Source organism: Amblyomma maculatum, unplaced genomic scaffold, assembly GCF_055883805.1.
Source record: "Amblyomma maculatum isolate TAMU_Amacu unplaced genomic scaffold, ASM5588380v1 scaffold_23, whole genome shotgun sequence".
In the NCBI taxonomy this organism is placed as follows: domain Eukaryota; kingdom Metazoa; phylum Arthropoda; class Arachnida; order Ixodida; family Ixodidae; genus Amblyomma; species Amblyomma maculatum.
Genome location: NW_028146748.1, coordinates 1,086,089 through 1,110,207, shown reverse-complemented (window position 1 = coordinate 1,110,207; position 24,119 = coordinate 1,086,089). Strand labels below are relative to the sequence as shown.

Sequence of the window (24,119 nt, the reverse complement as noted above, 5' to 3'; positions counted from 1 at the left end):
TAGCTGGCGGGCGACCTCTTCTCGAACGAAGGCTTTGATTTGTTGATGCAAAGGGCTGTCCTCCGATGGGGTAGGATTGCCCAGCGCTAGTGTAGAGATGGCAACGTCTCTAACACCGGACCGCCGGGTAGAAGCGCGCTTCTTGCAAAGCACGTCGTAGCTCTGGCAAGCGTCTGGCACGCGTCTTCAGAGATGCCTTTTGTTAAGTTTCTGGGCCGTTGTGGAGGAGGGGAGCGCTCCAAAACAGCCGGCTCGCTTCTTCTGTTTGTCTTTTCTTTCTGATCGTTAACTTTGTTGTCAGGTTTTTTTTATGAAGATGTGTCTGGGCGCCCGTTGAACTTGAATACGCGAGGAAAAGTTATTTGACCGGGAGTTCGGGACTGAGACCTTGGGACGTGGTGGTCGGACCGTGAAACAGAATAGGCATCACGGCGCCAGACGCGGGATTTATGACTCTCGGGGAAAACAACCTGCGCCGCATCTGCCGCTCGTGCCACTTAAGGGGCCTGCAAATGTGCACGCTACAGTGACCTTTGGCCTGTGCGACCGGAGGAGTGTGCTGGTTGCTGTTGCAGCCGCGTGGGAAACCCAGGGTATTCTTACAGGTAGCACACGTTGTTTCAGTTTCAAAGACAGATCCGTACAAGTCAGGCGTGCCGGCGACGCGGAGACTGCGGAGAGCAAACCGCGTCATCGTTTAACCTGTCAGCTCAGGCCAATAACGGGCGAAGGTTTATGACTTCCCTGCTCAGCGCATTACCGATGGGACGGCACCGACGCAACCGTAAGCTGTCAAAACAAAACACGAAAACGGACGGTTGCTCGGGAAGCGCGACGTTTACACACGAGCGGTCTCGTGTTTCTGGCTGCGCAAGCCGGGGGTGCCGTTTCTAATGCGATGCCTTTGTAGTATTCGAGCGGAAAGGCGCGCACCGCGCCGTCGAGCTGTCGACTCTCGCGTGAACATAAATATCCCCGCGGCGCTCTCGCTGAGCCGGCCAAGACGCGGGAGAACAGTAGGGCACATCCGGTGCCGTTGGTTCTAAAGTTAATGAAAACATCGCCGCAGCACACGGCGCTCGTGTTGATGAGCGTGGTAGCAATAAATTTCTTCTTTTTCCCGCTCTGCTTACGGCCAGCGGGATCCGGACACTACCCTCGTATTTCGTGCTGCCCTGTGTGCCCTTGCACGTGTATGCATTGCTGGTGAAAGTGAAAAGGCGTTCATGTGTCTTTGCTCATTTGTTTTGTCTCGCCCCTGATTTTGAGAAAGTATCTGTGCGTCGTCTCCACAGGGGGAAAGAGTGAAGCCCTGTGTGCCCTTGCATGTGTATGCATTGCTGGTGAAAGTGAAAGGGCGTTCATGTGTCTTTGCTAATTTGTTTTGTCTCGCCTCTGATTTTGAGAAAGTATCTGTGCGTCGTCTTCACAGGGGGAAAGGGTGAAGCCCTGTGTGCCCTTGCATGTGTATGCATTGCTGGTGAAAGTGAAAGGGCGTTCATGTGTCTTTGCTAATTTGTTTTGTCTCGCCTCTGATTTTGAGAGAGTATCTGGGCGTCGCTCCACAGGGGGAAAGGGCGAACGATTGGTGGGAGGCACGCGGTGCTCGCGAGGGACCAATCGCGGAGGTGCCAATGCTGCATTGGCTATTTAAAATGTGGCTTTGTCATTCTGATTGGCTCGAAGAAGCTCTTTTCCTCCGATTGGCCACGAGATTGGTCACCAGTATGTTGAAAATGTATACTTAAGAAGGGTGTTTGGGCGCGAGGAGGGGGAGACGAAGAACAGACTGACTGCCGACTTACGACTGGGGGCAGGAAGTCGCGAACTGTGTTCGCGAGAGCAAAATGTGTTTTTGACCCGTTCAATAAAGTACTCGTAGCGCTCGAAAAGTCCCATCTGTTTCCTGCAACGTGTCTCCTGAGCAACGGACCATCTGGAACGCCACATCATCCATATATAAGAAATTTAACTCCTTTCATGATGTTTTCGATCTTATCCGCTTCGGACATTAGCGGATCGACACGCTTGCACAGGTCCACGAACTCTTCTATATAACTGGTGAACGACTCTTCAGCATGCTGAGTGCGCTCACGCAAGCGTGGTTCTGCACGGAGCTTGCGAACTGCAGGGCAGCCGAACACTTCCTCAAAATTCTTTTTAAATGCAGACCAAGATGGCAGGTCTGCCTCATGGTTGCGAAACCAGAGGTTCGTCACGTCAGTCAGATAAAAATTACGTTACTTAGCTTGATAGCGTCGTCCCATCTTTTGTAGCTACTGACGCGCTCATATGCCGACAACCAATCGTCGATGTCTTGGTCCGCTGTGCCACTGAATAGGCACGGATCACGCTGCCGTAGAGCTCCAGAACACAGCACGGTGGTTGGGAGGGGCGACGATGTCTAGGCAGTGTCGTCCGGCATGCTGGAACAGAGGGTAATGTGCGGTTTCTTAGTTCCAGTGTGGACGGGAACGTACCAGCAGCACCTTCACCAATTGTAGGGGTGTGTTTATTCAGTCGACACAGATGGATCCAGCTGCTCGGTATGAAATCACAGCGGGGCGTATGACGTGGTGAACCACACAGGCAACGACCAACTTCTTCGTCCTTGAGAGCGGCAGCACGCGACGCATGTCAGTGGCTATAACGATGAAGATTACCACACTACAATGTTGATGCAACCTATAGTCGACGACGAAGCAGGGACAATCAGTGGCTAGTTGACGTAGACGATGAAGACGTAGACGTTGCTGGTTGGCATAGACGACGAAGTTGGTTGAATGTAATCACGCTCAGACTGCTGCTCGGGCCGCTCTGGGACTTCGGCAGTCTTCTAGGCTGAGGGCGTTGCCTGGACGTTTGGCGCAATACCCGTTACAGTCTGGTGGAGTGCGCTGGGTACGCTTTCCCACGTTTACACGCTTCACGACGGATCTGACTCCGGTCAACCAGTGACTCAGTCCCCGCCTCTGCGGACAGTCGCCTGAAGTTGGGTCCCTTTCCACCCCTACGAGAGTCACGCAGCCGCAACTCTCGAGCCACCTCGACATGGCGACTGATCCCAGGCTCGCAGCTCCGATCCTTTGCCACCCGCCACGAACACCACCATCTTTTCACGGCGACGTCTTCGTAGACACTGAGGATTGGCTGACGACCTTTGAGCGAGTGGCTCGGTACAACGGCTGGAGTGACGAGCGAAAGCTCAATAATGTTTACGTCGACCTAGAAGAGTCTGCGCGTACGTGGTTCTAAAACCATGAGACCGCCCTTACCACCTGGCAAGCAGTTTGCCGTGAACTTCTGAACACCTTCCCCAACGCCGACCGCCGCGAGAAAGCTGAAGCTGCACTTCAGTCCAAAAACCAACGGCCAAATGAAAGTGCGCGCATGTGCTGTGAAGAAGGCATTAAGCAGGAGCTGTTTGCGGGCCTCGTTCACAATCCACCGCGTACCGTTGCTGAATTCCTCGCAGAGGCAGCGACCATGGAAACGACGCTCCAACAACGGGCCCGGCAGTACATCTTAGATGTCAGCAGCCTGGCCCCAGATGTTTTTTCGTCGTGTCATGGAGGCAGTGCGGACGCCTTACGTGACCTCATTCGGTCGGTTGTTCGAGAGGAACTCCAACGTTTCCGTCTGCTTCAAAGTGCGCCAATGACATCATTGACCGAAGTCGTCAGAGATGAAGTACGCAAGGCTGCTCATGAATTCCCGGTCACTAACGTGCTGCAGCGCGTCGATGAAATACCCACGCACACATCCGTTGTTCGTCAGGCAGCTGCCTACGATCCTGTCGCTACCATGCCTCCACGGGTCAACAAAAAACGAACGTACGCGTTCATTGCACGTCAAGCAGCTGCCTGTGGTCCTATTGACCCGACACCGGTGGTAAGCCACATCAGTCCGTATGACGCATCGGCTCAAGCTGTGGTGCCTGTTCCACGCCCTCGCAAGTCGGACGTGTGGCGTACGCGGGACCGCAAGCCAATCTGCTACCACTGCGGGGAGGCCGGTCACCTTTACCGTGCATGTTCGTATCGCCGAGTGGGACTTCGCGGCTTCGGACCCGATGCGCCCTGTCCACGGAACGGCGAACGGCCGCCCGAAATTGAAGCTCATCTGTCAGCTCATCAGAGGCCTGGGAGATACAGGCGCTATGACTCAGGATCGTCCTCTCCGCTGCGGTACCGTTCCCCAAGCCCTCGCAGAGACGCCAGCAATACTGAGCGACGTTCTCCCAGTCTACACCGGGAAAACTAATTCCAGCGGTCCCCGGAGGCAAGGCCGCTGCTGTCGTAAAAATTGAAGATCCTTCGCCGCCGATACACCGATACGCTGATTTCTCACAGGGGCAGGGTAGCGATAGCATCTGACGCGCTACTTCTGATTTGTGCGTGACACTTGACGGAACTGACACGATCGCTTTAGTTGACACCGGTGCAGACTATTCAGTGATAAGCCACGCCCTCGCCCAGGAATTGAGCAAAGTTGTGACGCCATGGTTGGGCCCTAGCATTGGCACGGCTGGAGGTCACCTCATTAGTCCGGCCGGAAGGTGCAAAGCCCGAATTGGCATCCGCGGTTTCGTCTGCGTCGGGGAATTCCTTTTCTTGCGTGAATGTTCGAGAGATTTGATTCTGGGGCTCGAACGTCTGCAGGCAAACGGTGCTGTGATCAACCTACACGAGGCACGAGTCACATTCTCGACTAAACGGGCAGTGGCACGCTTCGACAGCCGCGACACCCATGCTCTTCGTATTGTGGAGGATGATGTCATGGTGCCACCACGGTGCAGTGTCGTAATGCGCGTGCAGAATGACCTATTTCAAGACTTCGAGGGCATGGCGGAGGTTCATATCCTGCTGCTGCTTGAGAGAGGTCTCAATGTTGCCCATTGTCTCGTCCACCTACGGGATGGCTGCACTACCATTCTGCTCACCAACTTTTCGAACGAATTTCAGCACCTCGTCAAAGGCACGGTGATCTCCGTCCTCCAAGACGTCGCGGAGTGTCCACATTTGTGCCCCGTGGAAGAAGCCCTTCAAAACGACACTGGACCTCGTCACGTTCTGTCACCTGTCGAAATAAACACCGAGTTATCGCCGGCTCAGAAGGATTTGCTTCCGGCTGTCTTGGCAGATTTTGCAGACTACTTCGCAACGTCTTCCACAGTGGGCCGAACTCCGGTCTTCATCATCATCATCATCATCAGCCTGATTATACCCACTGCAGGGCGAAGGCCTCTCCCATGTTTCTCCACTTAACCCGGTTCTGTGCAAGCTGCATCCACTTGACCCCTGCGAACTTCTTAATCTCATCCGCCCACCTAACTTTCTGCCGCCCCCTGCTACGCTTTCCTTCCCTTGGAATCCAGTTTGTTACCCTCAGCGACCATCGGTTATCCTCTCTTCGCACTACATGTCCTGCCCATGTCCATTTCTTCTTCTTAATTTCTACTAGAATGTCGGTAACTTGAGTTATTTCTCTGACCCACTCTGCACGCTTTCTATCTCTTAATGTTCGGTCTTCAAGCACCGTATAATAACAGACGAGACCACGCGCCCCGTATGCCAACGCCCATACCGCGTTTCTCCAACGGAACGAGCAGCGATTCAAAGACAGGTCACCGAAAATGCTTTCTGACGGTGCCATTCAGCCGTCTACAGCCCGTGGGCTTCGCCGGTTACTCTCGTCAGAAAGGACAACACTCTGCGGTGCTGTGTCGATTACAAAAACAATCTGGTCACTAAAAAGGATGTTTACCCCCTGCCCCGCATAGACGACGCACTCGATCGACGGCGAGATGCCCGATACTTCTCGTCGCTAGGCCTAAAAAGTGGGTACTGGCAAATACAAGTGTTACACCTGGAAAGCGCATAAAAACACACGGACAACAGCAAGAGACAGACACACGCGCTCGTGTGTCTGTCTCTTGCTGTTGTTCGTGTGTTTTTTATGCGCTTTCCAGGTTTATCATGTCTAACCAACTCGCCCTAATGGCTGGATCGTCACCGCCGTCGACCACCTAACACGCTACGCTGAGACCGCTGCCCTTGCCTAATGGCTCAGCACACGAGGTCGCGACCTTCTTTTTGGAATCGCTCGTACTGTGTCATGGGGCCCCTCAAGTGCTTCTCAGCGATCGTGGTCGGACATCTCCGTCGACGATTGTATACCCGAAGTTCTTGAGGCCTCAACCACACATCGCGAATTGACCTCCAGCTATCACCCGCAGACCAATGGGTTGATCGAGCGGTTCCACCGCACGCTTTCTGACATGTTGTCTATGTACTATCATGAGCAATATGAGCAAGAACACACGAGCGCGTGGCAGATAGCCTCGAAACCCACTTGGGGCTATACGGTGCGGCCGCTGTGGGAAACAAAAGGGAAAGGGCGCTGCGGTTTCGTAAACTGTTCCCTTTCCACTTTGTTTCCCACAGCGGCCGCACCGTATCACCCCAAGTGGGTTTCGAGGCTATCTGTCACGCGCTCGTGTGTTCTTGATCATATTGCTCATGATAGTACGTCGACCAGAACCACCGAAACTGGGACGCAATACTTCCTTTTGTTACGTTCGCCTACAATACGGCTATACAGCGGACCACAGGTTACACCCCGTTTTTCCTCGTTTACGGCCGTTCTCCCACTACCTTTCTTGATGCCTCTTTTCTTTCTACACATGCCAGTTCCTCATCCTCTCTTCCTGATCAGTTCTTTCCCCGAGTGGCCAAATCTCGCCGGCTTGCTCGCGTCATCACGGAAGCTATCCAGGAAGACCGCAAGTGCCGCTATGATGCAACCCATCGCCAAGTTTCGTTCCGTCCCAGCGAAGAGGTGTTACTTTGGACCCCATTACGCACTCCTGGCCTTTGGGCACCGTTACATTGGTCCTTACACAGTTCTTGCAAAAACCTCCCCAGTCAACTACCGCGTCTCCCCTGTTTACCCTCCTCCGGAAAGTCGTCACCGTGGCCCTGAAGTTGTCCACGTTTCACGCATGAAGCCTTTTATTCGGCACAATCCTGCGGACTAATTGCGGCCGTCGTCGTACCGCTACATGGTGCGGTGTGCGTTCGGGTGTCCTCCTGTCGTCCTATTAATGACTCTTTTGAGTTTACTGTTGCTCCTCTTACTTTATAGGGCGTAAAGAAAAATGTATTAGTGCCTCATTGTGTGGTTTGCGTGAAAGAGGGCCGTACCGGACTGTGGACTATAAATTGCTCACCGGAACCGGTTGTTTTTCCAACGGGCTCTAAACTAGCTTCATGTAGCACAGCTCTCCTGACTTAACAAAACTTGAAATTGGGCTAGATGGTGCATTGCTTGACTAAAGATAAACCGCACAGAAAGCACACACAAGAGAAGCAGACACAGGACTCCTGAATCATGTGATTCTCCTTACTTCTTCTATTGATAACCCCGCTACTAACTCGCGTGCTGACGAGAAGCTTCTTCGACGATCAGCGCATCGTTGAAAACCTAACAACGACAGATGTTGAAGAACCTATTGTCCCAGCACATGTCCGTCTTTGATTTGGCGCAATCAAACGGCTCTCAACGTATTCCGCTGTGCACACCACAGGATTAACAGATTAACACGGGATTTACCCATTCGATCCGCCAAAAGCCATACCGCGTGTCGCCGTCAGAGTACAAGGTGATCACCGAGCAAGTTAAAGACATGTTCAACAGGGGCGTAATTCAGGAGTCCTCCAGTCCTTGGGCTGATCGCGTGATACTGGTAAAAAAGAAGGACGGAGCATGGAGGTTCTGCATCGACTATCGTCGCCTCACTCCATCACTAAAAAGGATGTGTATCCTCACCCGCGCATCGACGATGCCTTAGATTGCCTTTTCTCTGCATCTCATTTCTCTTCAGTTGATTTGCGATCGGGGTATTGGCAGATTCCGATGGACCCCGCTGACAAAAAAAAAAAAACTGCATTTGTTACGCTGGACGGCCTATTTGAATTCTGTGTGATGCCCTTCGGCCTATGTAATGCACTGCCACTTTTGAGAGATTTATGGACACAGGTCTGCGTGGCCTCAAGTGGGAAAGTTGTTAATTTTTGGGCGGACTTTGACTGAACATAACACGCAACTTGCTATTGTTTTAGATTGCCTGCAGAAGGCTGGCCTTGTCCTGAATTTTAAAAAGTGCCGTTTTGGCGGGCTGAAAGCGCTGGTATTCGGAGATCTCGTCGACCGCGATGGAGTTCGGCCAGATCCACAGAAGACTGCAGCAGTTGCAGCATTTGAAAGACCCCAGAATCAAAAGGAGCTCCGCAGTTCTCTGGGGCTGTGCTCCTACTTTCGACGATTCATCCCAAGGTTTGCCGGCGTCGCTTACCCTCTGACGTCCCTTCTACAAAAGGACGTCCCTTTCGACTGGCCCTCAGATTGTGACGCGTCTTTCCACCAGCTAAAGTTTCTGCTTAGGTCACATCCCATACTTCGGCACTTCAACCCCTCCGCTCCGACGGAAGTTCACACTGATGAAAGTGGGATTGGTGTTGGTGCTGTGCTTGTGCAACATTCGGCAACCAGCGAGCATGTAATTGCGTATGCAAGCCGTTCCCTCAGCAAACCTGAGCGTAACTACACTGTTACGGAGCAAGAGTGCCTCGCTGTAGTTTTCGCTGTTAGCGGTTTTGGTGCTACCTATATGGGCGCCATTTCACGGTTGTGACGGACCATCATGCTCTGTGTTGGCTCGTCAACCTTCGTGATCCATCTGGCCGTCTGGCACAATGGGCCCTTCGTCTGCAGGAATACGACTTCACTGTCTCGTACAAGAGTGGCCGCAAACATGCCGATTCAGACTGCCTATCACGTCTCCTCCTTCCCATATATATAAGGGAAGGGGTTGAAGCTCTAATGGGCCCGGTAGAGCATAACAATTGTGCGACAACTGTGCGAAAATTGTGCACGCCGCCGAGAGCAGTTTTTCGTCGATTCTGATACATCTATGAAAGTACCGATGTTGAATCACTTATCGAATTTTGCTACTTTAGGAACGTTATTTCAGGCGAACAGTGCAGTAGATTTCGCATAGTATTTTTTTAACCCGGGCCTGAAATATTCATGACCCTGTATATATCTCGCATCTTGTGAGGACAAAACAATGACACGCGCTGCTCTTAAGATGTTACAGTAGGCTCCACATGCCTCGCGTGTATTCCCATCCTCGGGCTTTTCTAAAAGCTAAAGCATAAGACACGTAGTACATTGCTGAACTGCATACTATTCCCTATGCAGCAGGAAACGGAGTTGGAATGGGGCTGTACTTATACCGATATGAGGTGCAAGGCAGTGCTTGCAGCAGTGTTGCTGAATCGTCACAAATCTTGCGTTGCCTCCATGAATGTCACTGTCAGCAAAACCTGGAAATGAGCTACTCGCAATGACTCCTCATTGTGTTCGTAAGACTTCTAAAATTTATAATGCTGCTTTAGACTGTTGAGGTCGACAAAGGCGAAGAATAGGCCTAACCGCGTGCCAATTTATTACGCTAGTTAGAGGGGACCCTGTTGGAAATGTGGCTGCCATTGCCATGTCATCCGTATCCGGCCTCTCCAGAACGGTTATTTAACTCGGCATACTATTGTAGAAACAAGTTGCACACAGAAAGACACATACAGGAAAAATAAACAGAAGGTAGGCAGAAAGAGAAGATTTGGGCTCTTTCTGCCTACCTTGTGTTTATTTTTCCTGTGTGTGTCTTTCTGTGTGCAACTTTTTCCTACAATAGTATGCACCAACTCGCCCAACAAGAAGTTGTTCTAAACTCAGCATACACATCCACAAGGTTAGTAGTGGATGACTGCGTTGGCGTGCTGAAAAGACGCTTCCGGTGCCTGCAAAAGTACCAGAGGCTCCTCTGCCACCCGGAGAATGTAGCCTGCATGATAGCAGCATGTGCTGTGTTACATAACTTCTGTGGATGTCTTCCTGCCTTAGGACAAGGTGGTTGCTGTTGTCTTGGCAAGGGTCATATTTGCGTACAAGCTAATTGGAAGTGGGATCACTGGTGCCATGAATACCTCCGGAGAAAACCCACGCAGAATCAAGTTGTGAGCCTGTTCCAGAAAACCCTCCACCAAAGGCTGGCACAGCTGCACATGGTGCGGCAATAGCTGCGACATCAATCCCAGAACACCATCCGGCCGTTATCTACCACATGTAGCCAACCAGCGCTATTTGTCAAAACAGAAATCTCCCATTCCATTCCTAAAAAGCTGTTACTTGCACAGTTAGTGATAGTACTGAAATGGCATGTCTCTTTAACGACTATTTTGAGTCCGTATTTGCATGTGATGGCGGCTCTACACCAATTCTGGACGAATTACCTAGTACACAATGATTACAAGATATTAAAATTAGTCAGGAGGGTGGCCTAAACCTGCTTCTTAATCTCGACAAGAAAACATCCGTCGGACCCCACGAAATCCCTAATACCTTTCTTAAAAGGTATGCAGAATGGTGTTCCTGCCATTTCTTAGATATATATAAAAAGTATCTTCTATCTGGTGACGTTCCTGGCGACTGGGAATATGCGAATGTATTTCTAGTACACAAACAAGGATCAAAACATGACGCATCAAACTATCGGCCTTTGGCGAGCAGGTGCTGCAAAACTTTGAACACATGTTATATGTTTATTTATTTATTTACACTGCGGTATTTGTTCAAGACATTAGCAGGGTGGTTGCATGTACATACACAAATGAAACACAGAAAGGCGGAACAAAATAGTTGAATTCTTTCAGGTGCTCTTAAAATGATCCTAATGATTTCTGCGTGACTGCGTCGTTAGTAAGATTGTTCCAATCAACTATGGGGAGAGAGAAGTAAGAGTATTTAAAGGAAATAACTCGAGGTTAGATGTGTTATTGCTTTTGCGTGTCGTTGTCTCGTTCCATAGCTTGTAGAGAAAGTGAAAATACCAGATGTGTCAATACTGAAAGAACTTTACCCTACAAATGTGATGCCTCTCATTTATTTAAAGGAGACCACATTGTTGAAGCAATTACGTAATTGAGCAACGATGATATTTATTTAAGATAACTCTTGCTGCTTTCCGTTGGATGCTTTCTAGTTTGTCGGTATTTGACGCGGTGAACGGGTCCCAACTTATGACGACATATTCAAGCGTTGTGCGGACTATGGTGTTGTATGCGAGAGATCGTACGGTTGGCGCAGCTGAGTTTAAAGATAGTCTAAGAAAAAGCAGTTTACGGAGGGCGCTAGCTGTCGCACTGTCGATTTGTATTGTCCGTGATACTGAATAGGACGTGTACAGCCACTGAAAAGATTTGAAAAATGCCCAAAAATGATGTTAGGTCAGTTCAGTTCAGTTCAGTCGTTCAGACGTGTCCGACTCTTCGTGACCCTATGGACCATGCCACGCCACGCTTTCCGGTCTCTCACTATCATCCTAACATCACACAACTTCATCTGCAGTGCCTCGAGGATGACATCTAACCATCGCGTTCGCTGCCTACCCCTTCTCCGGCGACCCTCAACTTTTCCCAACATCAAATCTTTCTCCAGCGCATCGTTTCTTCTCATCAGATGACCAAAGTAGCTGAGCTTTAACTTTAGAATTTGACCCTCCAATGAGCAGTCAGGGTTTATGGTTGACAATATCGACTGATTTGATCTTCTGGCAGTCCAAGGAACTCTCAAGAGTCTTCGCCAGCACCACAATTCAAACGCGTCAATTCTTCGGCGGTCAGCCTTTTTCACAGTCCAACTCTCGCATCCATACATCACAACTGGGAAGACCATAGCACGGGTTATACGGATCTTGGTTGGCAGACTAATGTCTCTGCTCTTTACTAGGCGGTCAAGGCTAACCATTGCTCTCTTTACCAGAAGCAGGCGTCTCCTAATTTAATGGCTGCAGTCTCCTTCCGAGGTAATCTTGGAGTCCAAGAACAGAAAATCTGCCACAGCTTCCACTTCTTGTCCATTGATGCTCCAGGACTTGATAGGGCTAGACGCCAGATCTTTGTATTTTTAATGTTCAGTTTAAGCCCAAACTTCTCACTCTCTTCTTGTACGCGCATCAGAAGTCTCTTGAGTTCCACTTCACTTTCTGCCATTAAAGTGGTATCAGCCGCATATCTAAGGTTGTTGTTACGCTTTCCAGCAATCTTCACTCCAGCTGAAGACTCGTCCAGACCGGCCTTCCTCATGATGTACTCTGCATATAAGTTAAATAGGCAGGGCGACAGTATGCAGCCTTGCCTCACTCCTTTCTCGATCGGAAACCAATCAGTAAGACCATGGCCAGTTCTGACTGTGGCCTCTTGCCCTTCATACAGGTTCCTGAGGAGACAGATGAGGTGAATTGGAACTCCCATCTCTTGGAGAGCTTGCCACAATCTGCTATGATCTACGCAGTCAAACGCTTTCGCATAGTCAATAAAGCAGAAGTAGATGGGTTTCTGGAACTATCTTGCTTTTTCTATGATCCAGCGAAGGTTGGCAATTTGGTCTCTAGTTCCTCTGCCCTTGCGAAACCCAGCTTGCACTTCCGGAAGCTCCCGATGCATATACTGCTGCAGCCTACCTTGGAGGATTTTCAACATCACCTTGCTAGCATGTGAAATAAGCGCGATCGTGCGGTAGTTGGCACAATCTTTGGCACTGCCTTTCTTTGGAATGGGGATGTAAACTGACCTCCTCCAATCCTGTGGCCACTGCAGGGTTGTCCAAATCTTCGGACATAATGTATGCAGAATGTTAACAGCGTCATGGTTGAGGTTTTGAAGCAACTCAGCTGGAATGCCATCAATTCCGCTAGCTTTGTTCTTAGCAAGGCTGGCTAAGGCCTATTCAACTTCACTTTTCAGGATACACGGCTCGAGATCAGTAATCACAACCGTCTTATGTTGGGTTTGCACATTCGGGTCCTTCTTGTACAGTTCTTCTGTGTATTCCTGCCACCTCTTCTTTACCTCTGAGGCTTCAGTGAGGTCCTTGCCTCGTTTGTCCTTTATCACGCCCAGTTTAGCACAGAAGCTTCCTTTGATATCTTTGATCGTCTTATACAGAGCTCTTGCGTTCCTTAATTGGCTATTGTCCTCAACTGCTTGGCACTGTATGTTCAGGAAGGCATTCTTATCTCTCCTTGCTATTTTCTGAAATTCCGCATTGAGAACCTTGTATCTTTCTCTTTCCCCCATAACTTTTGCCATCCTCCTTCCCTCAGCTATTTGCAAACCCTCTTCAGATAACCAGTTTGCTTTCTTGCATTTCTTTTGCTTTGGAACTACCTTAGTAGCAACTTCTTGCATTATATCACCAACATCAGTCCACATCTCTTCGGGCTCTGTCTTCTATATCTAATTCTTGAAATCGATTCCTCACTTCCACAGCATATTCTAATGGAATTTGATCCAGATCATACCTGAAAGGCCTTCTAGTTTTCTGCGTTTTCCTCAATCGAAGCTTAATTTTGGCAACAAGAAGCTGATGATTGGTGCCACAATCTGCCCACAATCTGCTTTTACTGCTTGTATAGCGCTTCTCCATCTCTGCCGGCAAAGAATATAATCGATCTGATTCCTGTACAGACCGTCCGGTGAAGTCCATGTGTACAGGCGCCTCTTGTGCTGGTGAAAATGAGTATTCTCTATGGTCAGGTTGTTTTCTTGACAAAACTCTACTAGCCTCTGCCCAGCTTCATTTGGCTCGTCGAGGCCGAACTTGCCTATAATTCCGGATATTTCTTCACTCCCGACCTTAGCATTCCAGTCTCCTACGAGAAAAACGATGTCTGATGATGGGTGCGGTCTAAAAGGCATTGTAGGTCCGCATTAAATCTCTCAACGTCAGCTTCTTCAGCAGTAGTGGTCGGTGCATAGACTTGGATAACTGTTATGCTGCAAGGGTGACCTTGGATCCGAAATGAAATCATTCGGTCGTTTTTAGGGTTGTACACTAGCACTGCTTTGCCCATTCTTCTGTTTACATGATAGAAAAACAGCGCAAAAGACGTGCACGGAGGAGAAGAACAGACAGGACAAGCGCTGACTCACAACTGAAGTTTATTGAAAAAAACACAGATATATAACCCAGCCAAGCAGCACCAAACCGCACATTAAACAAGAGAATCATGATAACCCCCCACACACACCATGTTCAAGAAACTCAACCTCATTATCTGTTAAAGCGATTGACGGTTCACTAACGCAATTTGCACCCAATCGAATGATATGCCTGGCCTCAATGATTTCCCGGTTAATCTGTGCCGGATGGGAATCCAAAATAACTGTATGTGTTAGATAAGGTTGGCAGCCGTCACATCTCTTACAATGTACAACCAGATTAGATCCTCTACCAATCTCTAATGATCTCTCGTGCTCTCGTAACCGGACATTGATACATCTGCCTGTTTGACCCACATACACTTTATCACAAGACAACGGAATCTTATATATCACTCCTACTTTGCATGGAACATAGGAAAAGTTATGCTTCACCCGACACATGTTTCTTTCTGCTTTGCTGCTTTGTTCTTAACAACGCTACATATTTTTGACAGTTTATTTGGTGCCGAGAAAACCACACTAACATTAAACCTTCTGGCTACATTTTTCAAATTGTGTGAAAGACCATGCACGTATGGCAGGGCCACAAATCTTTTTGTATCCCTCTGTCCAGCACCTTCCTGCTCCTGTGTATATATACCCCGCTGGAAGGCAGAGATAGAAATCAAGACACACACATCATGAGTACACATAAAATTTTATGTGTACTCATGATCTGTGTGTCTTGATTTCTATCTCTGCCTTCCAGCGGGGTATATATACCGGCTGGACAAGCAATAAAAATCAGTTGTCAGTCAGCGCAGTGTTTGTCGTTATTGTGTTCTCTTGTCCCGTTTATCGCGCTGTAGATATGGAAGCAATCATCGAAGTTGTTCGTATATGGCCTTGTGATTTTGCACCCGTTGCTGCCTCGTCATTTTACATGGTCCTGTGTTTTCTGAGGATGCAAATTAAGTTGCAAATTAAAACGACGAAGCTCTTGTGAAAACACATTTCGGAACGTGGTTTTCTTTTTAAGGTATGGGTGCGGAGGAGCCGCAGCTTGGCTTTCAACGTACGTGAGCCGTCAATTCACTAAACGTGTATTGTGAGAGTACGATCAATAAGGAAAGGTTCTCTATGTCTGCTAAATCTCGTACGACTCAAGCAGCATTCTGCGCGCATTTGACTTTGTCTACAATGGCCCTGCCAACGCCTCGCATGCATTGCAGAGCTCGGCAACCGCGCTTCGCTTATTGTTCATTTGTCTGGTGCCAGCTGTGTACTGATTCACCCTTTCTATAAAATTTTTCGTTTTTCCAAGGTACGGCGACTGGTACTCAAAGCAGGATTTGGTACACCAAACCTTGGGTTCCTTTTTACCAGCAATTACCTTTCGTGTGGGGCGAGATGCTATAATTGAGACGGAGGTAGTCGGCTAGGGCATTGTTCGCTGCCCTTCCTTTCCATGAATATACGTGCCGAGGTTTCGCTGAGAGCCATGTAGTTTCTGTTAATAACAACACACACTACTTTGCAAAATGCCTTACTCTAACCAAATCAAGTTTTCATTCCAAACTTACGCTTCACATAACCGAAGTGCTGCATCGTTTGTGGCCGCATCTGGTACGGGTACATGCGCTTAAAATCCCGATGGTCATTCGTGTAGAAATGGCATGCCAAAATGACATTCACAAAGCCGCAGAGGACTGCGATCATCACATAGCGCAGCGAAGGAGCCGCATCGGCAGCTTCCCCGGTCCTCCAAATGCCGTCACCCGACGTCTTGGCCAATCACAGGTTGCGGCGCGACCCGCGGTGAACCCCGTCGCGCGGGCTGCGTATTTCTGCTTAAAAAGGCTATTTCTGCTTTCTTCTTCGAATTCCAACCTGATATGCGAGTTCGCAGCATGAAAAACTGTGGGTTTCTGCTGAAAGCCCAATTTTCGCAAAAAGTGCTGCAGTGTCCCTTTAAGGATACCAAGGATAGCAGGTGGGTAGCCCAGACACAACAGCAGCAAGCTGTTATGACGCAAATGCGCAAGCGACACTTCGTCGTCCTTTCAACTTCGTCTTCCTTCACTCCTCCGCCATGCGCCACCTTGCAATGTTAGGTGGCATTACCCCCCCCCCCCCCGGCCATTCCGAAAAAATTGACAAACAAAATGAGGACGGCCGGTAAGAACGGTGTGAAAAGGAAGATAGTGGTCACAGCGGGTGGCCCTACGTTATCGTTGGTAGTACGGCTTCAGCCGCACAATGTGCACAATGTCCGCGCTGGGCTTTCGATGTTTTGGTTTGTGGGGATTCACAATCCCCTTCCTCCATTGTAACGCCCGCGCGTAATTAACACGCGTGATTACGCGCGCTGGCAGAGAGGTTGGCGGAGGAGAGGGCATGCTGGCCACCCCCCGCCGCCTCCCGGGCCTGCGGCGACGCAGCCGCGGGCTTCCCTCTTTCCTGCCGGCGTAACCGGGAGACCTCCTCTCCCGTTCCGTGTCGAGAAGCGCGACTGTAGCAACTCGCTCGGCTTCTTCGGCGAATGGGCGCGCAGCGCGCGGTTCATGATTTCCGCCGAGGAGACCACCGCCGTCACCGAGAATCGCCCGCTGACCGTAGGCTCTTACCGCAACGGGATGCGAGCGAGAAGCTGTGTCAGGTGAGAAGACTCCTCCTCTCACCTCCTTGGCGCGCTTCCCCATTAGGTGGTTGTTATTGCACCCCCGTACGCGGCTTTCGCTCGCTACACGGCGGTTGTTCTTAATTGCTATTCTCTTGCCGTGTACTCGAGCAGTGCAATAAACTCTTGTTCGAGTACGCAACTCGGTGTTTGTCCCCTCTGGCCCGAACCCGCCGCAGTGGCGATTTCTCGCACCGCGGGTTGGGGGTCACAGCTCTGTCTGCTAGGGCTGGCACGTCGGGGCTAGAAGGCAACTCTAGCGTCTAGCCCCCTCGTGGCGCATTCTTGCGGGAGTAACACCTCCATATCTTGGCGCCCGAACGTGCGGCCAGAGGTGTGACAAATCGAGTGTCTGTGTGTGTACGACGCCACACATAGACTAGCCATGGCAGTGAGCAGGACTGACTTTTCAGTATCTTCTAATACTGCAGTGGTGATTGCACAACGGCAAGCAAGCAAAACCACCTTAACTGTTATTATTGCGAGAGATCAGGAGCTGACGCTAGCCACTGTGATCTTGTAATTATCTGCGAGGGCAGGATGTCATCTCACACGACTCCACCGCTCTGTAGCAGGGTGACGCGCGGATGCTGGTGTGATGGGCATTCTCTCGTAGTGTTTTGACTTACCATGCTCTACGGGAGGACGGTCAACGTTGTAGCGTATGTACTTTTGCACGCGCACGTTGAAGGCATGAGAAGTGTTATTACTATCCTTTCTGCCGCGCCCGTTAGCCAGTTCGTCGCGATGGCTCGCAGCCTCAGAGAAGGGCCGGCCTACCCGGCTTCTCCGAGTTTAAGTGCTGACCGTTTTAATTCCATCAGTGCAGTGGGGAGCCTAGTCAGCCTTAAGGGAGCTTTAGGAACGCGGTAGGATCCTGTTTTTTCTTTTATTTTGTCGACCAGTGTTCGACGGGCTCTGGGAGCCGAGCGGCGCGGCCGCGGCGCACAAAGGGCATGCTGGTATTGCTGCCTGTGCGGGCGCTACACAGCTTGTATTGCTGTGAGCGCGTTGGATCCCTGCCGTCAGTACTCCGATAGCACCTTGCGCAATCCTTTCCCCACGCGAAGGATACACATGAGTCCTTCGAGGTTGGTCACGCCACGCTGATACGAGCTATATCGCACGATGTGTGCATCGCTGAGCATGCGAACGGCCCTAAGACTTTTCTTCAAGTTGTGTCATTTCGCTGCCTAGTGATGTGCATGGTGACGTTGTCGAATGGGTAGAACTTCCTCTATAAGTTCGCAACAACGCCACGGTTGCTGCGTTGGGCACACGCCGACGCGCGACAGAGCTGCAAGCGAAGATGGCGGAGCTAGACTTTACACAAAGCGCACCGCAATTCGAGTCCCGCTGCGTGGCCCGAGGAGGACGCACTCCCCCACCAGTAGGCAGCTGCAGCGAGAGGCAAGGCTCGGGATTTCGAGCATCGCGCCTCGTTACGACTTGCGCCCACAGCAGACGTACTCTGACCAATGCGCAGGGAGTAATTTCTTGTGCTGAATATGGATGGGACGCTCTGTTAATATTCAGCACATTTTACTTCCAGAGCAAGCACGCGCTTTCTCTTGGAAAAGATCGAGCGGGGGGTAGATTTGAAAAAAGAAAAAAAAAATGTAACTAGGGAAAAGACAGCATTGCAGCCAGCAAGGAGGGGAGCCGGCGGAGGCCACGACGACCGTTGCAGCATCGAGGAGCAGGCCGTCCAAGGACTGGCGTTCCCGCAGCCAGAGCCTGCTGTCACCGTCAACCGGGCCAAGACAAACGGTTTCCGGTCGGCTACGGAGCGAGCCAGCCGGAGTTCGTGGAACAGGCCCCTGCGTCCAGCACAACGAAAGCTGCAGCAAAGAGCCCGCCTCGGCGCCGTTCGGTGCTCGCGGCCGTGGCTTCACCAGCGGGAGCAGCTTGGCGCCCCGCTGCCCTCGCCATCGGCGGCGTCAACGACGGAGGGAAAAGAGGCCGACCGGGAGCGAGCGGACGACCCGATGAGGGGGGCCTGCAACAGGCTACGCAACGCGAAGACGCAGTTCCTGCCCGTCCCCCGGCAGGCTGCCCTGGCTGACCGACGATGAATGCAGCAGTGCGCCTGCAGCCATCGACACTTCCAAGGCTGGCCGAGTGACGGTGAAGAAGCGGGACCTGCGGCCGCCGCACGTGTGCCCCCAGCTCCAAGGTCGTCTCCTGTGGTCATCGGCCTTGCCTCCCCCTCCGATACCCGTGGCTGTGAGCTGTCTGCAACTTTTTATATATTGGCGCTTTTCTTTGGGTTTAAAAGTTAAACGGCGTTTAGCCGGCCCCCTCGGTATATCTCTCGGTGAACGTGTCTACTTTTAGCCGTACGGCGGTTTTAAGGAGGGGGGGATGTGGGGATTCACAATCCCCTTCCTCCATTGTAACGCCCGCGCGTAATTAACACGCGTGATTACGCGCGCTGGCAGAGAGGTTGGCGGAGGAGAGGGCATGCTGGCCACCCCCCGCCGCCTCCCGGGCCTGCGGCGACGCAGCCGCGGGCTTCCCTCTTTCCTGCCGGCGTAACCGGGAGACCTCCTCTCCCGTTCCGTGTCGAGAAGCGCGACTGTAGCAACTCGCTCGGCTTCTTCGGCGAATGGGCGCGCAGCGCGCGGTTCATGATTTCCGCCGAGGAGACCACCGCCGTCACCGAGAATCGCCCGCTGACCGTAGGCTCTTACCGCAACGGGATGCGAGCGAGAAGCTGTGTCAGGTGAGAAGACTCCTCCTCTAACCTCCTTGGCGCGCTTCCCCATTAGGTGGTTGTTATTGCACCCCCGTACGCGGCTTTCGCTCGCTACACGGCGGTTGTTCTTAATTGCTATTCTCTTGCCGTGTACTCGAGCAGTGCAATAAACTCTTGTTCGAGTACGCAACTCGGTGTTTGTCCCCTCTGGCCCGAACCCGCCGCAGTGGCGATTTCTCGCACCGCGGGTTGGGGGTCACAGCTCTGTCTGCTAGGGCTGGCACGTCGGGGCTAGAAGGCAACTGTAGCATCTAGTCCCCCCGTGGCGCATTCTCTCTTCTTACGAGAATAACCACTCCCATAGGTTGTACGGCAAATTCTGGAATAACTTCATAACTGAGGTTACTCACACGACGCAACACTTTGTACGGCCCGAAGTAGCGGGAAGGGAGTTTCTCTGACAAGCCACGACGGCGAACTGGTTTGTAGTCAACCTGGTGGTGCCGGAGGTTGTAACGGTGCGCGTCAGAGGTCTGCTGCCGCCCGATGTCCACACGGGCGAGCTGGAGGGGTTCCTCGGCTCGCACGGCATATTGCTGGGCATCTGGGGAAAGCCGGTAGTCATCTGGGCACGGGAGCATGGAGTCGAGCATGCTCTGAACTTTGCGTCCATAAACAAGTCGAAATGGTGTGAAGCGCGTTGTTTCTTATAAGGCTGTATTATACGCAAATACGACGTATGGCAGCACCTCGTCCCAGGTCTTGTGCTGCACATCGACGTACATTGACAACATGTCCGCACTCGTCTTATTCAATCTTTCTGTAAGACCATTGCTTTGTGTATGGTACACTGTGGTCTTGCGATGGGTCGAGCAACTCAGCTCAAATATGCGGCCCATGAACTGCGAAGTGAAAGCTGTCCCTCTGTCGGTAAAGACGTATGAAGGGGCGCCATGCCGCAAGACTATGTTGTGCGTGAAAAACTCGGCTACTTCGGAAACTGTGGCATGGAGGATTGCCACGCGCCATGCTTTTTGGCTGTGCCACCCTCCTGAATCGCACAAAACGCTAGCTGCCTGCATGCACGACACACGCGCTTCCTCGGAAGCACGAACAAGAATGCATTCAAAAGGCGCCTCTGAGACTATTGTGCCAGTCTCGAAAAGCTCGTTCTCCGGAGGCTCCGCCTTAGCAGTCCTTGCTTTACGCAGATGCGCACCGAGGTCACAACGCTGGTCATGGTCCATCGCTGCATGTGACAATGCTATTTTGCTGTTTTCTAAGTGTGGGACGCAATTTCCGTCGCAATTGCTCAGACCATGCCTCAGAATGCACTCATCTACATCCTCACACGAACCCGTGTTTTCCGGGTCGGGAGCGCCTCGTCTAAACAGCTGTACGGCTGGCTCTTCAGATGCTTTTCTTGATGTTGCGATTAGTTTGGACTGTGGGCTCTCGACACAACCTGCCTGACACTTTGCCGCTTCAGTCAGGAAAACAAGATCACTACTCGCGCCAGCCAAACAATTTGCATCTCTCCTCTCTTTGGCGTCATTAGAATCGTGAGCACTTTCCGCTGCTTTGCACGACTCAGCCTGCACAGTTTGGTCAATGAAATTCAATGCAATAGGCGCCTCCGTACAGCACACCTATACCTCAGGGATAGGAGCCTGCTCCTTTCTCTCAAAATCTGTGGTTGGTTCCGCAACTCGAGGTTCTTCGACGCAAACTTCAATTTCTCTCTCCGCAGCAGCGCAAACCACAGCACTCTCCGCAGGAATCTGGCATTCCTCTTTTATGTTCTCATCAAGAATGGACTTAATGCCGCTGCTGCTGCTCAGCTCACCGACTGCCTTGATCAGCGTTTGATCAGGGCAATTTGCGGGAGTGTACGCCTGAGTTTTCACCGGCTCCGGTAGTTCACGCGCTGCCCTCCGTCCATAAACAAGTCGAAATGGTGTGAAGTGCGTTGTTTCTTATAAGGCTGTATTATACGCAAATACGACGTATGTCAGCACCTCGTCCCAGGTCTAGTGCAGCACATCGACGTACATTGACAACATGTCCGCACTCGTCTTATTCAATCTTTCTGTAAGACCATTGCTTTGTGTATGGTACACTGTGGTCTTGCGATGGGTCGTGCAACTCAGCTCAAATATGCGGCCGATGAACTGCGAAGTGAAAGCTGTCCCTCTGTCGGTAATGACGTATGAAGGGGCGCCATGCCGCAAGACTATGTTGTGCATGAAAAACTCGGCTACTTCGCAAGCTGTGGCATGGAGGATTGCCTTTGTCTCAGCGTATCGCGTCAGGTAGTCAGTAGCAATCACTATCCATTTGCTTCCCGCCTGCGGCAAAGGGAAAGGGCCAAGGAAATCCATGCCGATGTGGTCGAACGGAATACGTGATGCTTTAACGGGCTTGAGAAATCCGGCAGGCTTCTGAGGCGGTGTTTTACGGCGCTGGCATTCTAGACAGCCTCGTACATAGCGTTTCACGGCTGCGAAGAGTCCTTGCCGGTAATACATGTTGCGCACTCGAGCAAGCGTCCGTGAGCAACCCAAATGACCAGACGTCGGTTCGTTGCGGCAAGGAAGGAGAATATCCGCACGGAGCTCGCATGGCACTACCAGAAGGTAAGCTCTGTCTTGGCCCTGGGAGTTTCTTTTATACAAGACGCCTTGCCGCATACAGAAGGAACCAAGGTGCCCAGATAGGTGTTGAGGGAGGGTCGTATCACGCCCTTCCAGATAATCGATGAGTGGAAGGATGTCTGGATCAGCTCTTAGTCGATCCCTGAGCTCAGATGCGCTGAGGGCTCCTAGAAAGCCGCTATCGTCATCTGCAGATGACGATAGCGGCTTTCTAGGAGCTCCCAACATCCTCAAGATGTTAAATAAACATTATTCTATTCTTATTCATTCTTCTCTCAGCGCATCTGAGCTCAGGGATAACTAAGAGCTGATCCAGACATCCTTCCACTCATCGATGCTGCTGTAGCATCGCCAGTGTCAACGGGTGCTCGTGACAGCGTGTCGGCGTCTTTGTGTTTGCGGCCTGACTTATAAACAATAGTTATGTCAAACTCCTCAAGCTGTTAACTCCAGCGTGCAAGTCGTCCAGATGGGTCTCGCAGATTTGCCAGCCAGCACAAACAGTGATGGTCCGTGACTACTTTAAATGGTCGTCCGTAAACATAGGGCGAAACTTCATTGTGGCCCACACGACCGCCAGGCATTCCTTTTCTGAGGTGGAGTAGTTCGTTTCGGCACGAGAGAGAATTTGGCTAGCATAGGTTTTTATTTATAGAGAATTTATAGGTTTTATAGAGAATTTGGCTCGCTCAATACCGTCTTGATGCTGAACAAGGACCGCGCCAAGACCGATACTACTGCGTCAGTGCGCACATCATGTCAGCCGCTTCATTGAAGTGCGCCAGAACAGGGGATGTTTGAAGGCGTGCACGTACACAAGACAGATCTGCCACTTGAGGCCTGTGAGGACGGTGTCCATCATCCTTTGGAATGTAGCTGGGTCAGAGCACAATCCAAATGGAAGTACTTTGAATTCATATAAGCCAGCTGGAGTGACAAATGCAGTTTTTTCTCGGTCTCTTTCGTCTACTTCGATTTGCCAATAGCCGCTTTTCAAATCAATAGATGAAAAATACTTAGCACCTCGCAATCTGTCCAGTGAGTTATCGATGCGCGGCAACGGGTATACATCTTTCTTTGTCACATTATTAAATTTCCGATAGTCGACGCAAAATCGGAGAGTGCCGTCCTTCTTGACCAGGACTACTAGTGAAGACCATGGATTTTGCGAAGGCTACACAACACCATCATCCAGCAATTCTTGAACTTGCGTCTTGGTCATTTCCCGTTCTTTGGCAGACACACGATAAGGCTGCTGTCGTATAGGGCGAGCGTCGTCATAAGTAATGATGCAATGTTGTGTGATGGGCGTTTGACGAACCTTCGAGGAAGAAGCAAAACAATGCTTAAAGTCCAGCAGCAGTTGCTCTAAGGCTCGCAGTTTCTCCTTTAACAAGTGGCATTTAATGTCGATGTTGTCAAGAGATGGCTCGTTAGTTTCTACTGCCATGGATGCAAAACAGACCGTATCGTGCGAACAGGGTCAGCGAAAGCGATAGCAGTTCCCAGAAACAAGTGCCGGTGCTCATTACAAAAATTTGTTACAAGGAGCGCAGCCCGGCTATTGTGAAGCGACAATAAACTTCGAGCAGCGCATATGCCTTGAGCAAGCAAGAATGAGTGGTTCGCCTGCGCTGCAGCATCGCCGGCACAGACATTGTCACACCGCTCTCGGCGGAAACGCGAAGTTTGACATTGCAAGGACCTCTACTTTCTTGTTCGGCAGATTGTCTCATCGGAAATGTGACGAGTCTATTTCGCAGGTCGATAACGGCTCCGTAATCTCGCAGAACGTCAATGCCGAGGATAAGGTCACGGCAGCAGTCTTCAAAATGACTCAACGACGAACGTAGATTCGTTAATCTGAATGCAGAGCTGTACACATCCCCTTTGGAGTAACTATATGACCGCCGGCGGTTCGAAGGTACACACCTGGACAAGCAGTGAGCACCTTCCTCAAATAGTCGCCATGCGACTACTAAAAATCGAATAATCGGCCTCGGTGTCCACTAATGCAATGACTGTAGTACGACCGTCTAAAA

The 24,119-nt window shown here is 50.9% G+C and overlaps 1 protein-coding gene across 1 annotated transcript in view; it reads right to left on the bottom strand.

Annotated features, from left to right (window-relative positions):
• The window catches only part of LOC146171060 (uncharacterized), a 74,145-nt gene extending 54,069 nt beyond the window's left edge, over positions 1-20,076 (bottom strand). Inside the window, exon 1 of the mRNA XM_084586527.1 lies at positions 19,980-20,076. Coding sequence (XP_084442653.1) covers positions 19,980-20,076 — 97 coding nt within the window. The remainder of the gene's footprint in view (positions 1-19,979) is intronic.
• Positions 20,077-24,119: the final 4,043 nt, after the last annotated feature.